Raw genomic sequence first — 22,356 nt, 5'->3', positions numbered from 1 at the left:
CATGATACAGGAGGCCAGCAAATTGAAATACATTTTTAAAATGTCAGAATTAAAAAAAAAAAAAAAAAAAAAAAATTCTACTGCTTATTTACAATTCAATTTTTTTATTATGGACTTTATTATGCAATTCTACTGTATTTAATGGTCCTTTTATATAGGTCTCTCCTGCCTCTCCCTCAACTTCCCCATATAGTTCCATTAGAATGTAAGCAAACCAGTCTACTTCCTGTTGCTCTTCTTATGTAAAGATGGTTTACAGCTTACAGATCCCTCTACCCTTATGTTTATGTAAATGTCTTATTATCCAGTTGTTGAGTAAAATAATCAGAAGACAGCGCTGTATTTATAAACTATAATGATTGACATTCATGTTAGGACAACAACAATTATACAGCAAATACAAGTTTGTTTTTATTTTGTCATAATGGACAAATACAAGTTTGTTTTTATTTTGTCATAATGGACAAATATTTTCCTGTAATGATGTTAAGCTAGTTAGCTACATGACGTAAAGCTCATTTCATGGTGTATATGGTGGAGGCTGGAAGTCTGTGGAGATTTTCTCATACGCAGGAGGTGCTCCAGGTACCTGCAAATAAAAGTACAAAAATGTATTCAGAACTCTAATTAGAGTGGTACCAACTAGCAATACTCATTTTATTCAGCAATGCACTAGCAAACACCTGTTCATATACAGAAGATTAAAACTCATATTAATCCTGGCATCAATCTTTTCATGGTTATTTTTAGTTGCGTTTGTTATGTATTCATTATTTGGTTTTGAAAAATGAAGGGACATTGTAGCGGACATTAAAATGCACATCACTGCATCACAGTTGTGAATTTAGCATTTTTGTAACAAACAAATGCTTCTAGTACAGGCTGACAATGGTGTGTACCACGTCATCTAAGTTTTAAACATAGCCATCACCAACTCAGAAAGTAGCACCACCAGAACAATACAGTGCAGCACTCTTCAAACACAATGTTTATATGCAGATTTACAAAACATCTACAAATGCTCTACTGGCCAATGCACAACAAAATCTACCAAAGAAACAAAAAGCTATTCAACATTAAAATGTTTTTGAAATTTGAATTTTAAAAAGTTTGTAAAAGGCTGATGTATTATAGCATATGTTAAGATTTATACTCCTGCTCTGTTGTATGAACAAAAAGAATTACACAGATGCATGATGCGCTTACCACACTATTCATAGTGCTGTAGTCTTGTAGGGGCATCTTACTTTCATTGTCATTGCTGGATCCTCCAATGAAATTTCTAATCGCTGCTGGACTGAACTGATGGCTCTATTGAGCAGGAGGGAAAATACGCTAGGTATAAAAGTACTTGAGACATGATTATCACATTAAGTATGTATAATATAAAAGTTGCCACCAGAGTTATAGCTGTTAAAGGGACAGTCTACTCCAAAAATAGTATTTTTCAAAAAGATAGATAATCCCTTTATTACCCATTCCCCAGTTTTGCATAACCAACACTTATATTAATACACATTTTACCTCTGTGATTACCTTGCATCTAAGCTTCTGCAGACTGCCCACTTATCTCAGTTCTTTTGACAGACATACATTTTAGCCAATCAGTGCTGACTCAAATAACTTCACTTGAGTGGGGACAATGTTATCTATATAGCACACCTGAACTAGCGCTGTCTAGCTATACATAAAAAAAAACACTGTTAAAATGCCCTGAGACAAGAGACGGCCTTCAAGCATATGATCCTACCTAGGTTTAGCTTTCAAGAAAGAATACCAAGAGAACAAAGCAAATTTGATTAACGTAAATTGGAAAGTTGTTTAAAACTACATGCCCTATCTGAATCAGGAAAGTTTAGGTTTTTTTTTACTAGACTGTTCCTTTAACTAAAATAAGAAAACTGAAAAAAAAAATAACTGGAATAGAATAGTTAAAGAAAAAACATAATTTATGTAAGAATTTACCTGATAAATTAATTTTTCATATTGGCAAGAGTCCATGAGCTAGTGACGTATGGGATATACAATCCTACCAGTAGGGGCAAAGTTTCCCAAACTTCAAAATGCCTATAAATACACCCCTCACCACACCCACAATTCAGTTTAACGAATAGCCAAGTAGTGGGGTGATAAAATAAGGAGTAGAAAAGCATACAAAAAAAAAAAAAAAAAGGAACTGGAAATATAATTGTGCTTTCATACAAAAAAAAAATAAAAAATCATAACCACCTGAAAAAGGGTGGGTCTCATGGACTCTTGCCAATATGAAATAAATGAATTTATCAGGTAAGTTGTTACATAAATTATGTTTTCTTTCATGTAATTGGCAAGAGTCCATGAACTAGTGACACATGGGATAGAAATACCCAAGAGGTGGAAGTCCACAGAAGAGTCACTAGAAAGGGAGGGATAAAATAAAAAAACACATTTTCCGCTGAAAAAAAATTAAATCCACAAAATATAAGTTTCTCAAAAATTGAAAGAAAAAAAAAACTTAAAAAAATTAGCAGAAGAATCAAACTGAAAACAGCTGCCTGAAAAACTTTTCTACCAAAGACTGCTTCAGAAGAAGCAAATACATCAAAATGGTAAAATTTAGTAAACGTATGTAAAAGAAGACCAAGTTGCTGCTTTGCAAATCTGATCAACTGAAGCTTCATTCATAAAAGCCCAAGAAGTGGAGACTAATCTACTAGAATGAGATGTGATCCTCTGAGGTGGGGACTCTCCCACCTCCAAATAAGCTTTATGAATCAAAAGCTTCAACCAAGATGCCAAAGAAATGGCAGAAGCTTTCTGACCTTTCCTAGAACCAGAGAAGACAACAAATAGACTAGAAGTCTTCCTGAAATCTTTAGTAGCTTCAACATAATATTTTAAAGCTCTTACAACATCCAAAGATCTTTCAAGAGCATTCTTGGGATTAGGACACAAGGAAGACACAACAATTTCCGTACTTATGTTGTTAGAATTCACAACCATAGGAAGAAATTTAAACGAAGTCTGCAAAACAGCTTTATCCTGATGGAAAATCAGAAAAGGAGACTCACAAGAGAGAGCAGACAATTCGGAAACTCTTCTAGCTGAAGAGATCGCCAAAAGAAACACTTTCCAAGAAAGTAGTTTAATATCTAAAAGAATGCATAGGCTCAAAAGAAGGAGCCTTCAAAACCAAAATTAAGACTGCAAGGAGGAGAGATTGATTTAATAACAAACTTGATACGAACCAAAGCCAGAACAAAACAGTGAATATCAGGAATCTTAGCAATCTTTCTATGAAATAAAACAGAAAGAGCAGAGATTTGTCCCTTCAATGTACTTGCAGACAAATCCTTATCCAAACCATCCTGAAGAAACTGTAAAATTCTAGGAATTCTAAAAGAATCCCAGGAGAATTTGAGAAGAACACCATAAAATATAGGTCTTCCAAACTCGATAATAAATCTTCCTTGAAACAGACTTACGAGAAACCTCTATGACTCAACACTAATCGTTCAATTTCTATACCTTCAAATTTAATGGTTTGAGATTCTGATGGAAAAACGGCCCTTGAGACAGAAGGTCTGGTCTTAGAGGAAGTGGCCAAAGCTGGCAACAGGACATCCGAACAAGATCTGCATACCAAAACCTGTGAGGCCATGCTGGTGCTATCAGAAAGACATTTGATTGTTCCATAATGATCTTGGAGATCACTCTTGGACAAATAACTAGAGGCGGAAAGATATAAGCAGGTTGGTAAAACCAAGAAACTGCTAAAGCATCCACCATCTCCGCCTGAGGATCCCTGGACCTGGGCAGGTACCTGGGAAGTTTGTTTAGATGAGAAGCCATCAGATCTATTTCTGGAAGACCCCACATCTGTACAATATGACAAAATACATCTGGATGGAGAGACCATTCCCCCGGATGTAAGGTCTGACGGCTGAGATAATCCGCCTCCCAATTGTCTACACCTGGGATATGCACCACAGAAATTAGACAAGAGCTGGATTCTGCCCAAGAAAGTATCAGAGATACTTCTTTCATAGCTAGGGGACTGCGAGTCCCACCCTGATGATTTACATATGCCACAGTTGTGATATTGTCCGTCTGAAAACAAATGAATGGTTCTCTCTTTAACAGAGCCGAAACCTGAAGAGCCCTGAAACTAGCACGGAGTTCTAAAATATTGATTGGTAACCTCGCCTCTTGAGGTTTCCAAACCCCTTGTGCTATCAGAGATCCCCAGACAGCTCCCCAACCTGAAAGACTTGCATCTGTTGTGATCACAGTCCAGGTAGGACGAACAAAAGAGGCCCCCTGAAATAAGAGATGATGGTCTAACCACCAAGTTAGAGAGAGTTGAATGTTTGGATTTAAATATATTAATTGTGATATCGGAGTATAATCCATGCACCATTGATTCAGAATACAAAGCTGTAGAGGTCTCATGTGAAAACGAGCAAAGGGATCACGTCTGATGCTGCAGTCATGAAACCTAAAACTTCCATGCACATAGCCACTGAAGGGAATGATTGAGACTGAAGGTTTCGACAAGTTGAAACCAATTTCATTTGTCTCTTGTCCGTTAAGGACAGAGTCATGGACATTGAATCTATCTGGAAACCTAAAAAGGTGACCCTTGTCTGAGGAATCAAGAAACTCTTTGGTAAATTGATCCTCCAACCATGTCTTTGAAGAATGAACACTAGTTGATTTGTGTGAGATTCGGCTAAATGTAAAGACTGAGCTAGTACCAAGATATCGTCCATATAAGGAAACACCGCAATACCCTGTTCTCTGATTAGATAGAAGGGCACCGAGAACCTTCGAAAAGATCCTTGGAGCTGTTGCTAGGCAAAATGGAAGAGCGACAAATTGGTAATGCTTGTCTAGAAAAGAGAATCTCAGAAACCGATAGTGGTCTGGATGAATCGGAATGTGAAGATAAGCATCCTGTAAGTCTATCGTGGACATATAATGACCTTGCTGAACAAAAGGCTAAATAGTCCTCATGGTTACCATCTTGAAAGCTGGGAACTGGTGCGATTACCCCTGAAAGCTCTAGATCTGAAACACACTTCAGAAAAGCCTGAGCCTTTATCGGATTTGCTGGAATGTGAGAGAAAGAATATTCTCACAGGAGGTCTTACTGTGAAATCTATTAGATACCCTTGAGACAATATTCTGAATCCACTGATTTTGAACAGAATCTGCCCAAATGTCTTGGAATAATTTCAATCTGCCCCCCACCATCTGAACTGGATTGAGGGCCGCACCTTTATTCAGACTTAGGGGGCTGGCTTTGGTTTCTTAAAAGGCTTGGATTTATTCAAGCTTGAAGGTTTCCAATTGGAATCAGAGTTTTTAGGGGAAGGATTGGTTTTCTGTTCCTTGTTCTGTCAAAAAGAACAGAAACAATTAGAAGCTTTAGATTTACCCTTAGATCTTTCATCCTGAGGCAAAAAACTCCCTTCCCCCCAGTGATAGTTGAAATAATTTAATCCAACTTAAAACCAAATAAATTGTTGCCTTGGAAAGAAAGAGATAGTAATCTAGACTTAGATACCATGTCAGCATTCCAAGATTTGAGCCATAAAGCTCTTCTAGGTAAAATAGCTAAAGACATAGATTTAACATCAATTTTGATGCTATAAAAAAAACCCAAAAAAAAAAAACCCACAGATAAAATAATTAGCATGTTGAAGCAAACAAACAATGCTAGACAAATCAGGATCTGTTTCCTGTTGCGCTAAGCTATTCAACCAAAAGGTTGATGCAGCTGCAACATCAGCCATAGCAATGGCAGGCCTGACAAGATAGCCAGAATATAAATAAGCTTTCCTGAGATAAGATTCAAGTTTCCTATCTAAAGGATCTTTAAAAGAAGTACTGTCTTCTATAGGAATAGTAGTACTTTTGTCAAGAGTAGAAATAGCCCCATCAACTTTGGGTATTTTTTCCCAAAACTCTAATCTAGCCCCTTGCAAAGGGTACAACCTTTTACACCTAGAAAAAGGAATGAAAGAAATACCAGGCTTAATCCATTCCATAGCAATCACATCAGAAATAGCATCAGGAACTGTAAAAACCTCAGGAGTAACCACGGGAGGTTTATAAACAGAATTTAAACGTTTACTAGTTTTGATATCACCTCAATAAACATAGAAACATAGATATTGACGGCAGATAAGAGCCATAGGCCCAGCAAGTCTGCCCCACCTTACCTAACAGTATAAACTTATCTAGTTCGTAGGATAGCCCTATGCTTGTCCCATGCATTTTTAAAGTCCCCCACAGTGTTTGTTGCTACTACCTCTTGAGGAAGTTTATTCCATAAATCAATCACTCTTTCTGTAAAGAAGTGCTTCCTCAAATTACTCCTGAATCTACTACCCTTTAGCTTGAGCTCATGACCCCTTGTTCTTGAATTTTCCATTTTATGTAAAATACCCACAGCCTCAGTTTTACTAAACCCTTTAATGTACTTGAAAGTTGCTATCATATCACCTCTTTCCCTTCTCTCCTCTAAGCTATACATATTTAGGTCATTGAGCCTATCCTGGTAAGTTTTATTTTTTAGACCATGTACCATTTTGGTAGCCCTCCTTTGCACAGATTCAAGTTTGTTAATATCCTTCTGAAGATATGGCCTCCAGAACTGCACACAATACTCAAGATGAGGCCTAACTAATGATCTATAAAGTGGCATAAGAACCTTACTATTTCTGCTGCAAATACCTCTACCAATACATCCAAGCATTCTGCTAGCCTTACTCGCTGCCTTACTACATTGTTTACTAAGTTTTAAATAATCTGAAATAATAATTCCCAAGTCCTGTTCCTCGTCTGTAACAGTCAGTAAAGTGTCATTGAGTCTGTAATTAACATTTGGATTTTTCTTCCCTAAATGCATTATTTTACACTTTGCTGTGTTAAACTTTAGATCCCAGTCGTTTGTCCAATCCTCCAATTGTTGTATCAATATCCAAAGTAAGCAACACTTCTTTTAACAAGGAACGAATATACTCAATCATGAAAAGATATGGATTTGTCAGTGTCAAAGGTAGGATCTTCTGAATCAGAGAGATCCTCATAAGAGGAGGATATTTCCGTATGCCGTCAGTCATTAGAAATTTAAACAAATTTATGAGAATTTTTATGTTTATTAGAAGGCGGAATAGCAGACAAAGCCTTCTGTATCGCATCAGCACTATACTTTTTCATATCAACAGGGATATCATGTACATTAGATGTTGAAGGAACAACAGAAACTGTACTAGTACTGATGGAAACGTTTTCTGCATGCAAAAGCTTATCTTGACAACTGTTACATACTACAGCTGGAGATATAATCTCAGCTAATTTACAACAGATACACTTAGCTTTGGTAGAACTGTGATGAGGCAGCAGGGTTCCAACAGTTGCTTCTGAGACAGGATCAGATTGAGACATCTTGCAAAATGTAAGAGAAAAAAACAACATTAAAGAAATTTTTTTTTTACAAATTTTCCTTATATGGCAGTTTCAGGAATGGGACAAAAATGCAAACAGCATAGCCCTCTGAGCATATAGAAAGCAAGAGGCATATAGGAAGTGGGGTTACAAAATAAAAACTACATTTTTTGCGCCAAGTATGACACACAACGCAAAAGGAAGTTGAAATTTTATTGCCGCCAACAACATCCGGAAATGACGCAACTTGCGTCATCACAGACGCATCCTTGTGCAGGGAACCCTGGCTTCAACTAAAGCACCGGAAATGATGAACTTGCATCATCAAAGACGTATATTCTTGGCAAAAAAAATTCTTGCGCCAAAAATGAAGCAGTAAATAACAGCATTTTGTGCCCTCGCAAGCCTAATTTTGCCTGCAAAATTAAAAGGAAAAAAACAGTCAATTTGAAAAAAGGACTATACCCCAGGTAAGAAAACTTCCTAAACATGCTTCCCAAACTGAAACTTATAGTCTGCAGAAGGAAATATACATAGACCGGACTCATGGCAAATATAAGTAAAATACATTTATTTAAACTTTATATTAATACATAAAGCGCCAAACCATAGCTGAGAGTGTCTTAAATAAGAAAAAACATGCTTAGCGAAAGACACCAACCACATATAGCAGATAGCCAAACCAGTACTGAAAAAGTATCAGCAGAGGTAATGGTATATAAGAGTATATTGTCGATCTGAAAAGGGAGGTAGGAGATGAATCCCTACGACTGATAACAGAGAACCTTTGAAAAGATTTCCCACAAGGAAAACCATAAAATCATTAGGCGATACTCCCTTCACATCCCTCTGACAAACACTTTACTCTGAGAGGAACTGGGCTTCAAAATGCTTAGAAGCGCTTATAGAAGAAATCACTTCACCACCATAGGAGGCAAAGTTTATAAAACTGAATTGTGGGTGTGGTGAGGGGTATATTTATAGGCATTTTGAGGTTTGGGAAACTTTGCCTCTCCGCCCTCCTGGTAGGATTGTATATCCCATACATCATTAGCTCATGGACTCTTGCTAATTACATGAAAGAAACTAATAAATAAGACTATGAATAAACAGGGCAAAGGCTGTTAAGGGGTCCCAACACACCTGTAGCGACACCGGAACAAGATGGGCCCATAGAGGTGTGCACCCGGTGTTGATTGAGACCCCTGTAGCTACTTCCGATCCCACCATTAGACAGCGTCTAAATCAAGTATGGTTACAGACAGATGAACATCATGGTATTATAACTGGTAGAAAACGGCAGAGCCCTGTTCAGGAGTATTTTGAATTTAACTTTGGCCCTTGGTATGAGTTACACCTCAAACCACTTCAGATAAATAAACTGTGCAAGTATTTAACAGTTTCTTTCCTCTTGCTTCAAATGTATTTAAAAGTTCAAGCATTTTTTTATTTTTTAAATTAAAAAAAAAAATAAAAAAAAAAATACAAAAATCAAATATAGTAATTACAACCTTTACCACAATGGGGTATTTTTATTGTTTTAACAGTTTGAAAAGTTCTGATTCGATTTATTTTTAGTGTTTACCAAAGGGAAATGGTGGCTGAATTTTTTTTATTTATCAATTATAAACATTATTGTACAGATTCTGTGAAATGCTAATTTGAATCTAAGAGGTTAAACAAATTCTCGTGTGCATTTCTTGCACTGAAACCTGTGAATCCCAGTGCCATAGGCCTTTAGAAACCAGTGCCCTGTAAAAGCATGTTCAGCAGGATAAAAATTGGGGCTGTTAGGTTGAACCTCCGAGCAGCTAAGAAAGCGAGCTGGGGTAAACGGTAACAGCTGGAGAGCACTTACAAAAGTAGAATTTGTATAAAATATTGAAAATGTCAATGCTATGAAAGTGGTACAATAATTAACTATTTGAGGAACATTTTTTTCTAATGTTGACTAATGTAAATACAGGGGTGCTCAACCTTGGTGATCCAGGATTTGGAACTACATTTCCCATGATGCTCAGTGTCTGAGCATTATGAGAATGTAGTTCCAAAAATCTTTGGAGCACCGAAGTTAAGCACCCTTGGGTTAATCCATCACTCCCAGGTCCTTTTAATATCTTTGAAACCTAGTACTAATAATAAAATCTTCCAATGAGCTGACCCACACACAGCTTTTCATGTGCCAGTGTACATAGAACCCAATTATGGCTATCTTTGTATGGGGTGCCGAGTACAGAAACTATAATGTGTAAAAATAGAGAGGGTAAAAGTACTACTTTACTGGCGCTCACGTGTTACAATAAATATACTTTAATCTCAAGGAAAGTGCTCTATAGTAAAACTTAACCTTTTTTATTATTATTTTTATCAGGCACAAAACATTCAGTTACATATGTCATTGAAGAAATAGAAAAGCTCAGAAAGTGGTATAACGTCCTTGTACCATAGAGTATATAGTCCATTAAATTATAAATGTAAAACAAACTAATAACTGTTGCTCACATAAACTGATACAGTCTTTCTGCGTGCAGCGATGATATGGATCTTGAAGGAGGAGAAATCTTCAGATGGTAATGTACATATAAAGTAAATATATACTTGCACTGCTAAACGAAGAGACCTATTCAACTATCTATAAATCAAATGAAGCAAAAAGAACAAGGGAGTGCCGTGTCTGAGAAAAGGATATAAAAAGTAGAAAGGAGAGAAAAAGGAAATATAAGTGTAGGAGGGAGGGGAGGATATAAGGGCTTGGGGCCCCATGACCTAATGAGAACCAGCCCCAGGTTAATTAGGTATTCAGGAACGCATCCAAACCTAATCTGATGGGCAAAGCAAGAAAACCTGTTATTGGGGTTATCATATCTTTATATAGCATCTTCTCAATAAAATTTAACCTCAATAAAAGATGCAGATTTGTTATGCGTTCTGAGTATGCAGATCTTTTAATAAAGCTATGTGAGGAGTTCATTTAAACTTGCTTGTGAGGACCGACTAAAAGTTGTCTCTACCACCTACTATAGGGGTCATATTTCAGTTTACTTCTATTATCTAATTTGCTTAGCTCTCTGGGTATCCTTTGTTGAAAAGCATAACACAAGGTAGGCTCACGAGTTGGGAGGTAGCTGCTGATTGGTGGCTGCACATATGTGCCTCTTGCGATTGGCTTACCAATGTTTTCAGCTAGCTGTCAGTAGTGCATTGTTCTCCTTCAACAAAAGGATACCAAGAGTATTAAGTAAAATTGATAATAAAAGTAAATTGGAAAGATGTTTAATAATCTATGCTCTATCTGAATCATGAAATATATTTTTTGGGTGGGGTTTCATGTCCCTTTAAACTCCCACATCTAGGGGGAAAAAGGAATGTCTGGTAGGTTTAAAAATATAGCCGAGATCCCAAATCAGTGTGCCATCGATATGTATGTGATTGTGTCTTATGGTTAGATTGAAGAGGCCTATGTGATAGTAACAGAGGGCGCTTAACTTCACCTCACACAGAAACTTCAAAACGAGTTAGATTACCGAGGAAATGAAACTTAACTTTAAATAAACATTTAAAATACTAACGGCTAGATTACGAGTTTTCCGTTTTGAGCTGTGCGGTGCTAACGGGCTGTGCGTTGCTAACGAGCAGTTTATGCTCACTTACAGACAGCGCTGGTATTACAGGTTTTTACAAACCAGACAAGAAGTGAGCGTTGAGCAAAATTCTGCTCCTTACCGCACTCCAATACCAGCGCTGCTTACGTTAACGGTGAGCTGGTGTAACGTGCTTTTGTACGATTTCCCCATAGGAATCAACGGGGAGAGCCAGCTGAAAAAAAAATCTAACATCTGCCAAAAAGCAGCGTAAAGCTCCTTAACGCAGCCCCATTGATTCCTATGGGAAAATTTAATTTATGTCTACACCTAACACCCTAACATGAACTCCGAGTCTAAACACCCCTAATCTTACACTTATTAACCCCTAATCTGCCGCCCCCGACATCGCCGACACCTACATTATAATTATTAACCCCTAATCTGCCGCTCCGGACACAGCCACCACCTACATTATACTTATGAACCCCTAGTCTGCTGCCCCCAACATCGCCGCCACTATATTAATGTTATTAACCCCTAAACCTAAAACCCCCTAACTTAAATATAATTAAAAGAAATCTAAATAAAATTCCTATCATGAACTAAATAATTCCTATTTAAAACTAAATCCTTACCTATAAAATAAACCCTAAGATAGCTACAATATAACTAATAGTTACATTGTAGCTAGCTCAGGGTTTATTTTTATTTTACAGGCAAGTTTGTATTTATTTTAACTAGGTACAATAGTTATTAACTATTTAATAACTACCTAGCTAAAATAAAGACAAAAGTACCTGTAAAATGAAACCTAACCTAAGTTACAATTAAACCCAACACTACACTATAATTAAATAAACTAATTTAACAACAATTAAATACAATTAAATAAAATTATCTAAAGTACAAAAACAAACAAACACTAAATTACAGAAAATAGTAAACAAATTACAAGATTTTTAAACAAATTACACCTACTCTAATCCCCCTAACAAAATAAAAAAAAAAAAAAAAAAAAAAAAAAAAGCACTACCCTACACTAAATTACAAATAACCCTTAAAAGGGCCTTTTGCAGGGCATTGCCCCAAAGTAATCAGCTCTTTTACCTGTAAAAGAGAATTCTATCAGCAAATCGGAATTGAAGGGACACCATCTTGGATGACGTCACTTAAAAAGGTACCTTTATTCTGTGTTAGCCGTCGATTGAAGAGGATGCTCCGCGTTGGATGTCTTGAAGATGGACCCGCTCCGCGCCGCCTGGATAAAGACTTCTGCCCGTCTGGAGGACCACTTCACCCGGCTTGGATGAAGACTTCTCCCGTCTTCGTTGAGGACTCGGCCCGGTTGGGTGAAGACTTCTCCCGGTAAGGTGATCTTCAAGGGGTTAGTGTTAGGTATTTTTAAGGGGGTATTGGGTGGGTTTTAGAGTAGGGTTGGTTGTGTGGGTGGTGGGTTTTAATGTTGGGGGGGAGGTATTTGTACTTTTTTTTTTTTTTTTTACAGGTAAAAGAGCCGATTACTTTGGGGCAATGCCCCGCAAAATGGCCCTTTTAAAGACCATTTGTAATTTAGTGTAGGGTAGTACTTTTTTATTTTGGGGGGCTTTGATTAGGTGTAATTAGTTTAAAAATCTTGTAATTTGTTTATTATTTTCTGTAATTTAGTGTTTTTTTGTACTTTAGATAATTTTATTTAATTGTATTTAATTGTTGTTAAATTAGTTAATTTATTTAATTATAGTGTAGTGTTAGGTGTAATTGTAACTTAGGTTAGGTTTTATTTTACAGGTACTTTTGTATTTATTTTAGCTAGGTAGTTATTAAATAGTTAAAGGGACAGTCAACAGCAACAGCGATGAAAACTTTATCCCATACCTTAGATAAAGAAAAAAAAAAAAAGAGCCTGCACCGCATCCCATCTTCAATAACACTAACATTAGGTGGCTAATCTTCAATGAACATTTAGTTAACAGCGGCAGATATGGCCGCCAAACTCCGCCCCCTGTTACTTAGGAGGCTTCTTGTTTTAAATCCATACTCGTTCAGAGGGACACTGTTCTATTTCTAATGTGCACGCTCGCTATTAGAAAGAGAGCAGTGTCTCTGTGAACGCGGCTAAAGAATCTAGCTGAGGATTTGATTTGCATTGGCTGAAGAGTTAGAGAAGAAGCCTCCTACGTAACAGGGGGAGGAGTTTGGCGGTCATATCTGCCGTTGTTAACTAAATGTTCATTGAAGATTAGCCAGCTAACTTTAGTGTTATTGAAGATAGGATGCAGTGCAGGCTCTTTTTTTGCTTGATCTAAGGTATGGGATAACGTTTTCATCGGTGTTGACTGTCCATTTAATAACTATTTAATAACTATTGTACCTAGTTAAAATAAATACAAACTTGCCTGTAAAATAAACCCTAAGCTAGCTACAATGTAACTATTAGTTATATTGTAGCTAGTTTAGGGTTTATTTTATAGGTAAGTATTTAGTTTTAAATAGGAATTATTTAGTTAAATATAATTTAAATAAAATTACTATCATTAAGTTAGGGGGTGTTAGGGTTAGACTTAGGGGTTAATAACTTTAGTATGGGGATGGCAGATTAGGGGTTAATAAATGTAGGTAGGTGTCGGCGATTTTAGGGACGGCAGATTAGGGGTTAATATTTAACTAATGTTTGCGAGGCGGGGGTGCGGCGGTTTAGGGGTTATATTTATTATAGTGGCGGCGATGTCCGGTTCGGCAGATCAGGGGGTTAAAAAAATTATTTTAGTGTTTGCGATGTGGGAGGGCCTCGGTTTAGGGGTTAATAGGTAGTTTATGGGTGTTGGTGTACTTTTTAGCACTTTAGTTAAGAGTTTTATGCTACGGCGTTTTAGTGTAAAACTCTTAACTACTGACTTTAATATGCGGTACCAGTCTTGACAGGAGAGGGTCTACCGCTCACTTTTTGGCAGACTCATAATACCGGCGCTATGCAAGTCCCATTGAAAATATAGAATTCGCAATTGACGTAAGTAGATTTGCGGTATTTCAAAGTCTGGCCAAAAAAGTGAGCGGTACACCTGTACCTTCAAGACTCGTAATACCAGCGGGCGTTAAAAAGCAGCGTTGGGACCGGCCAACGCTGCTTTTTAAGCCTAATGCACACCCCGTAATCTAGCCGCTTGTGTTCCAACAAGACAGATAACTATAAAAAAAAAAAAAAAAAAAAATCAATAGCAGCTACAGGGTAACCCAGAGAATTGTATCAATATAAGTAAATGTTCTAAGTACAAATTAATATATAAAATCTTACTCCAATTTAACCAAACTCTTCCCTGGGTCCCACCAGGGGAGTATTGGGTTTAAGTATAGCTGTTGCATTGCAGTTACGGTTTACATACACAGAGTAGGACCATGCCCATTACCTGTTTTTATAATAATTGTGGCGTTACACTGATCAAGAGATTAGGATAATCCTTGTTTATGTACCAACATTATTTGGGCTTCACAAAATCATAGTCCAGTGAATTTAGGGATCTTTTTTTACTTGAATTGTGCACCACAATGGGCCTCTAGTCCAGTATGGATAACTCCATATAAGAGTAAGATTTTGTATTAATTTATAATTGTGGCATTTACTTTAATATTTACAATTCTCCAGGTTACCCTGTAGTTGCTATTGATTTTTTTAAATTATTTTTAACTGTCTTGTTTGAACACTTTGTATTTTAAAAGTGTATTAATTAAGTTATGTTTTACTGCAGAGCACCTTCCTTGTGATTGATGTAAAATTATTTAACAAGTGCTAGTAGAGTGCTACATTTTTTCTCAGTTTTTGCCTTTTAATATCTTGCAACATTTACCTCTTATTTTAATAGATATCCTGTAATGCCTTTGCATGGGAATTAAACAGTAAAGGGACAGTCTACTTCAAAATGTTTATTGCTTAAAATGATAATCCCTTTATTACCCATTCCCCAGTTTTGCAAACCAACACAGTTATATTAATAGACTTTTTTTTTTTTTTTTTTAAATAATATTTATTTTGGAAGAAAAAGCATGTCACGATAAGCATATCCCACAAAAAATACATAAAACACGTTTAGAATGTATGAATCCGCTTCATGGATCATGAATACTAAGGAGTCATTTGAGAAAATCTGGTTCTATTGGATCATGAATAACACACTTACCACCTAGCACATATAGAGTAATAGCACTAGTTCATAGCATTGGGAACCAAATGGTACTCAGGGATATTAATTAAAATGGGACCAAGTGCGAGTAATGAATTGGTAAATGCGAAGCAATTAAGAGTTTTCATAAAATTAAAGGCAAGAGACTGTTATATAAAGGATATGTGTTGATGGGTTTGTTCTATTTTTCTTTTCTTTAATTTTTTCTTTTCTTTCTTATTTTATCTTTATATACACGGGCAGCAACTGTTGTATTGTCAACCTTCCCCCATCCGGGGGCCCAATGCCTTATATTGTTTGTACTTTTTCTTTTGTTGTCTTTTTTCTGTAATGCCTTATTTATTTTGGCATATATGTTATGAAAATTCCAATAAAAATATTTAAACATAAAAATACATAAAACAAGTATACAAACACAAATTGTGGGTATCCCAAATGATGGGAGCTACATAACATTGGTTCATTCTAGTACTCCCGTCACATGTACAGATTGTATACGAATAGAGAAAACTGGGGAACAAATCTACCATGTAGCATGCCACAGCTTTCCATTTTACTTTAAATTTATGTTGTAAGTCAAACACTCACATAAATAGGTCCAGCAAATAAGTTCACATATAATCCAGCTGGGCTCAGAAGCCCTTCACAGATTGACACCAGGACCAAGTAGTAAGTAGATATAAAACACATAAAAAAAAAAACAAAAAAAACACAATCTATTAAGCTATATACTGGCCGCTCATATCTAGCTGCTAGAAAAAAGATATTTGCAAAAAACAGCCATAACTAACGAACAATTTATGAGTGCCAATGGCTAATATAACTTTATCAAGTAGTCACTGGATATTAATTTGTACTATAAAAAAAAAAAAAAAAAAACCCCACAAGATTCTGGGCAATGATCTTACTTAAAAGGGACACTGAACCCAATTTTTTTCTTTCGTGATAGAGCATGCAGTTTTAAGCAACGTTCTAATTTACTCCTGTTATTAAATTTTCTTCATTCTCTTGGTATGTTTATTTGAAAATCAAGGTTTTGATGCCGGCCCATTTTTGGTGAACAACCTGGGTTGTCCTTGCTGATTGGACAGCACCAATAAACAAGTGCTGTCCATGGTTCTGAACCAGAAATTTGCTGGCTCCTTAGCTTAAGTGCCTTCTTAGCTTAAGTGCCTTCTTTTTCAAATACAGATAGCAAGAGAACGATGAAAAATTGATAATAGAAGTAAATTAGAACATGCAATTTTAAGCAACTTTCTATCTGAATCATGAAAGAAAAAAAATTGGGTTCAGTATCCCTTTAAAGAGAGACTTAAAAGATATAATCGGTATACAGAATACATGTATTTATGTCAAAGTGTAGCTTTTATGTATAAGTAAGCTAAGAACACCTGCCTTAGGTTTGCAGAGAAAAAAAGTCTAATGAACGGCCATTAGCTACAAGGTAAAGAATATATAATACCTAGGATAGGGCAGAGACTCCCTAACTCTGCCTAGAGTTGCGGAGGATTTCAGCTTCCCCTAACCGCAATAGTTCTAAGTATGGGGGGGTGTACCTAGCAGATGCCATACTCTGAGAACACTTTTGAACTAAATTCACAAACTAACAATATAGATCTTCAGATTACCACCAGTGAATATACATGAGTATGTGCAACCAGCAGGGTTTTATAATAATAATAATAATAATAATAATAATAAAAAAAAAACACACGCGCCCTGCTATAAATCAACTACATAACTAGGCACTTTCACCCTATTTCACAGCTTTCCTCAGCATATATATGTGGATGCAGCAGGTTACTATTGCCACATAGTAATAAGCAAATTAGAAGTGGATGGTATCTTATTCAGCACAGAGCTGCACATAAACATCAATATACTTTTTACCTTTGTGATTACCTTATATCTAAGCCTCTGCAGACTGCCCCCTTATCTCAGTCACAATGCTATCTATATGGCACACGTGAACTAACAGGGTCTAACTGTAAAAAAAAAAAAAACTGTCAAAATGCACTTAGATAAGAGGCAGCCTTCAAGGACTTAGAAATTAGCATATGAGCCTACCTAGGTTTAGTTTTCAACAAAGAATACCAAGAGAACAAAGCAAATTTGATGATTAAAGTAAATTGTTAAGTTTAAATTTGCATGTCCTATTTGAATCATGAATGTTTAATTTTGACTTGATTGTTCCTTTAAAAATAAATGTCAAAATGAGATTCATAAGTGTGATGTGAAATTAACAGTAAGATTTAGCCAATGTTTCTTAAAACGTTGGCTAAAGCTTACACCTTTGGATTTTTATATAAAATATTTAGTTATGCATAAATGAAACAACTTTGTAATATACTTGTTATTTATTTTGCCCTCTTTTCATGTAATTTATTTCTGAAAATTGTGGATTCCCAGAAAGTAATTTTGGTAATTTTAACATGGTTATAATAAAGTTTCACTTTTTAAAGTGTATTTTTCTTTAATAAACTCCACAACCTCTTTATATTGTTTAATCAACATTGTGCTCAATTCAGCATAGTGGAGGTATTTCTTAACCCAAAAATTTGTTTGGTATTCACAGAAAGTAAAATGTACCCTGCTGAGTTCTCAAGACTAACCCTGCTACATATCTTTCTCTAACTGGCTTTACCTGATCTAAAACTGCAAAACAATGTACTTTATACTATCATTATTACAGTGGCAAGTCTTGGTGTCTGCAGACTAAAGCTCAGATTGGCTCCTCTAAATAAGTCAAATGGGGGGGGGGGGTAGAGTTTAGCAAGTGATAAACAATTGCAGTAAAAAGGATGTTAATTTGTTTTTTTAAACGCTTAGACTTGGTTGATGTTATTTTACAGCAACACAACAGGAAAAAAAAAATTGTCCTTACCCCTAATATTTTGTAGCCACTGCGCCTTTTATAGTACCAGCATCCAAAGATGAACAGAAGAGCAATGACTATAGCTAGTATAGCAATTCCAGCAGTCCTAGAAATGGCATAATTTTTAGTAAAAAAAATTTAACTTTCAAGTTAATGTCATAGTTCTTTCTAACAAACAGCATAAGCAGCCACATAAAGCAAAACGTAAATAGACAGCATTGAAAGCAACATTATTACTGTTATCAGAATATAGTAAATGTTAAGTTTCCAATTAGAAAATCTTATTCCTTCTAATATATTAGTCACATCAACTAATTGAGTTTTCTTACAAAAAAAAATGATTTAAAAAAAAAGGTTGAAGGGAACTGCCCCACAACACGGTGAATCAACTTTGGTTTGTGAAAACAAGTCAGTCATTCTGTGAAAAAGACAAAGGGTTTCATAACATGGGTCCCAGTCTGCTACAATCAGGCACCTCAGCCATGTTTCCCTGGACACTTATGAGTTGCACATGCTGTAGGGTGTGCAGGGTTGGAAGCACAATGCATGTTCCCCCTGCAGCATGTGTAAGTCATAAGAGTCCAGGAAAACAGTGTAAATAACTCCTTTTTTTATCGTCACTTCTGCCTTTTATATACTTTAATGCGTGAAAAAGTTTACAACCTTCGACTAAATCCCATCTTTAATTACTTTGAGGAAAATATTTAAAATATAATAAAAATATGCAAGGTAGATATGTTAGATTATAGAAGCTATGTTACACACATTTAAAAAGAAAATATTGTCCTTGAAAAATAATTATTTCTACTTACTGTTCTGCACTGAGCCTTATGTGCCCGCGACCCCTACCAGAGCTGGAATATTCCCCTAGGGTACTAAGAGAGTCAGGGCGCGGCATTGCTTGATGTCTGAACTGACAGATTCTGTTAAAGAAAAAAGAGAGATTTTTTTTTTTCCCCTCAGAATTGTTACACATTATACTTAAACACTCTGATTTTTAGTCAATCTGAACCCAAATACATTCTCACCCTGTCCAATTAAAGCATAAAATTACCATTAACTCATTCACTGAAAGTCGTCCTGCACATGTTGTTTTGTATAAAAAAAAATCAAGCAATATACTTTAGTTATGATATTAAAATATTAAACCCCAAAATAATTTGACCAAATATACTCATTATTAAAGATCATTCAACTATTGTTTTTATATATGCAGTGCAGTGACGCCCTGCAAGTAAACGAACAACAAAAATATGTTGTTTTTTTTCCCCCCTAGGTATGTTTTCCAACAAAGGAAAACAAAAGAACAAAGCAAATAGAAGCAAACTGAAAACATTGTTTAAATTGCATACCCTATGTGAATCACCAAAGCTCAAGTCTTACTTTTCTGTCCCTTTAAGACTTTCACTAATTTCCAAGTTACTACTGCAACTGATTAATGGAATAACAAGCTAAAGGTGTATCAAAGTCTGTTTATATATGCAGTGTATATGTTCACATTTCACGTAAAACTGTCATTTTGCAGGGCTTTAAAACGCTAAATGCATTGCAATATGCTGAGGGACTACTTGAAAAGAAAATGTTTTATATATACTATATATATATATATATATATATATATATATACACAACTCCTATTTCCAAATTTCCTACAATACTGAAATGTAAGCTCATAGACAGTCTGACATATGCATCTAAGTATTATCAACCTTCAGCAAATAATGCGCTAGGTGTGCTTTCATCTATCTCTGTGTATGTGTCTGCCAGTCTATCATTAACTCTGTCTACCTGTGGAACTAAACAAAAAAATAAAACTGCATATATGTTTGTTGTTGTTTTTTCCATAAGAACAGTAGTATATTGCTAACCCTGAGACTTTTTTGTTGTTCACTAAATAGTATCACTACTATCAAGTTTATTTACTTTGGCTCCTCAGAAGGGAAGCAGTCGTCATTTCTGCTACACTCCAGTCTTGGAAAGTGCTGCAAAAATAATAAATAATTTTGTTGAATGCAAATGTTTTCTGTTTTCTTTTCTAATCCGGTATACAAATTGCTTAACCAGCATACTGCAATTAAATTACCTCAGCGAAATGTTGTATCTGGCAAGTTCTGAAAAAAGTCATTGTTTTGTGGTAAATTGCTTTAATGTATTTGACTGCGGAAAATGAAGTATGAAAACAATTTCAGCACCAAGTAATATTATCAGTAAAACTGGTTATCTCGGAATAAATAACATGTGAGAATGATTTGCTAAAAATTGCTAATGTTTAGCCTAGAAACAGATAAGCTGTGTGGACTCACCTTACTTCTCTGCTTGTAGATTTTCTTTGCTGAATGCAGACCCCAGTTTGCTCCCATAATCTTTTGGCTAAATCTTCTGACTGTCACGGGTTGAATTCTTAAGAAAGCCTTTGATTTGTTTTAATTAGCGTGAAAGCAGAGACGATTTAGCCTTGTCTACTTCTTTCCAGTAACAGAAGTACATACAATAATTGCCTGAGCATGCAAAAGTCACAAAGAAACCATGAGACTTCAAATCTCTGTTATTGGACCTCTCTCACACTCACGGGGCCTGTGTGTTTGACAAGAAAGATTTCTTTATGTATTTGGGCATATTTCTGTATTTCTATTTATTTTTATACTATATTAATATATACTATAGTATATACTATACTTTAATACTAATTTCTGAGTATGGTGTTCCAAAATACTATAATGTCTTAATAAAAATTGTCATTAAAGCATTTTTATCTATGCATATTATATATCAGCAATGCTTTAACATAATTTAACACTTATTTTGCCAGCATAGTTGACCAGGTTTTGCTAATCAAGAGCAGTTCAGAAATGATTTCCTTGAAAGACTTGGGGCAAGATCTATCATGAGGCAAATGCCCTGATGGTTTTCACGCTCCTTAATTTGAGCTTGCAGTGGATATTTATGAAGCAGCGGTTTAATCTGTTGCTTGATAAATCCTCTCCCCAACTTGGAGTTGGCGGATTCATTTGACTGGAGTGATTGACAAGCGCTACTATCATGCAATTGGTTGCATGAGGGTTGTGGGTGGCACTCATGCAATGGCAAATATGGGTAACAAATGTACCCCAAAATCTGTGATCGAATGCAGACAGGTTTACAACATGTGAATCATGTTTATTCACATATTTTAAGCAGCAGATTGTGTTTTGCGGGTATGTTTGTGCTTTTTTACATTTAAAACCTTTATTAGTTTTGTTTTTTTACTTTTTTAGGCCTCTCTGAGGCACAGACACTGTCCTGGGTGGTAGCCCCGCCCCCTCAGCTTCCCGGTCTTTTTCTCCTCTCTCCAGAGCTGCAGCTGGGGAGGAACAGGCCTTAAAAGCATCTGTATGCTTTTTTCTTAAGAAATCTGCATTGAATTGTGATCCTGTCATTTGAGGGAGGGTGAGTTCCCATGCAGGAGCTGCCAGGAGGGTCACTTGGGGGCATTTTAGCAGTCAGTGTATTTTCTTACCCTTTAACCACTTTCTGGTGTCAAGGGTGTAAATTGGCTAGTGTAGAGGGCTCTCTAACATTTTATTTAATCAGTGTATGTGTTATTTCATACTCTGCTATACTTGTGACATAATGGAACCCAGTGAATCTGTCCCCATTGAAACTATGTCAAACACTATGGAAGAGGGTCCTACTGATACGTCCCCCTGTATATAATTGTGTCTGTTTTGCAAATCTGTTCCAGTGTACCAAGTCAATCAACTTTGTAATAGATTCCAGAGATATTTCATGTTCCAGATTTGGTTTCTGACTAAATAGCCAAAGAAACAAAAAAAAATAGTATTTAATTTGCTCCTTCTTCCAGATTTAAGAGAATGTTCTAGAGATTTATGGGAAACCATACCCAAAGTTGATGGAGCTTTTTCCACTCATTACAAATGCACTACTATCCCCATTGAGGGTAGAACCTCTTTCAGTGATCCAATCAACCACAAAAATGTCCCCAAAAATCATGTGAAGGTGGCTGCCTTTATGCAATGTGTTCAGGATCTAAAAGATATGGGAGTAATTATCCCAGTACTTGTGTCTTCACAGGGTCAAGGGTTTTACTCCAATCTGTTCAATGTCCCAAAGATGGATGGGACTTTCAGATCCATTTTAGATTTGAACACTCTAAACATTCACACAATTTTACTCCTTATCCAACAGGGTCAATTCATGTCTACTATAGACCTAAAGGATCCTGCACATCCCTATCCACAGAGATCACCATCAATTCCTAAGGTTTGCATTCCTAGACAAACATTACCAG

The 22,356-nt window shown here is 36.0% G+C and overlaps 1 protein-coding gene across 2 annotated transcripts; it reads right to left on the bottom strand.

Annotated features, from left to right (window-relative positions):
- Window positions 1-386: 386 nt before the first annotated feature.
- On the bottom strand, window positions 387-20,559 carry MLANA (melan-A). 2 transcript variants are annotated; one of them, XM_053702560.1, is made up of 5 exons: window positions 20,372-20,559; window positions 18,881-18,991; window positions 18,078-18,174; window positions 1,207-1,311; window positions 387-589 (listed from the first exon to the last, which is right to left on the bottom strand). In XM_053702560.1, exons 2-5 carry the CDS (start codon window positions 18,964-18,966, stop codon window positions 521-523), a joined length of 357 nt encoding a protein of 118 aa, XP_053558535.1. In that variant the 5' UTR covers window positions 18,967-18,991; window positions 20,372-20,559; the 3' UTR covers window positions 387-520. The 2 variants fall into 2 exon arrangements, with proteins under 2 accessions (XP_053558535.1, XP_053558536.1); XM_053702561.1 differs by lacking the exon at window positions 20,372-20,559 and adding an exon at window positions 20,152-20,277.
- Window positions 20,560-22,356: the final 1,797 nt, after the last annotated feature.

The sequence above is a fragment of the Bombina bombina genome, chromosome 2, assembly GCF_027579735.1.
Source record: "Bombina bombina isolate aBomBom1 chromosome 2, aBomBom1.pri, whole genome shotgun sequence".
Classification (NCBI taxonomy): domain Eukaryota; kingdom Metazoa; phylum Chordata; class Amphibia; order Anura; family Bombinatoridae; genus Bombina; species Bombina bombina.
The sequence above is the reverse complement of the archived record's forward strand: the minus strand, read 5'-3'. Positions and strand labels throughout refer to the sequence as shown.

What these genes read in the sequence shown, in the direction of transcription:
- MLANA (XM_053702560.1), bottom strand. Translation starts at nt 18,966, where the DNA reads ATGCCGCGCCCTGACTCTCTTAGTACCCTAGGGGAATATTCCAGCTCT. An exon ending in GTGGCTACAAAATATTAGGG is followed by an intron (nt 1,312 to 18,077) that starts GTAAGGACAATT and finishes CCTGCTCAATAG; the next exon opens with AGCCATCAGTTCAGTCCAGC. An exon ending in ACAGCACTATGAATAGTGTG is followed by an intron (nt 590 to 1,206) that starts GTAAGCGCATCA and finishes TTTTATTTGCAG; the next exon opens with GTACCTGGAGCACCTCCTGC.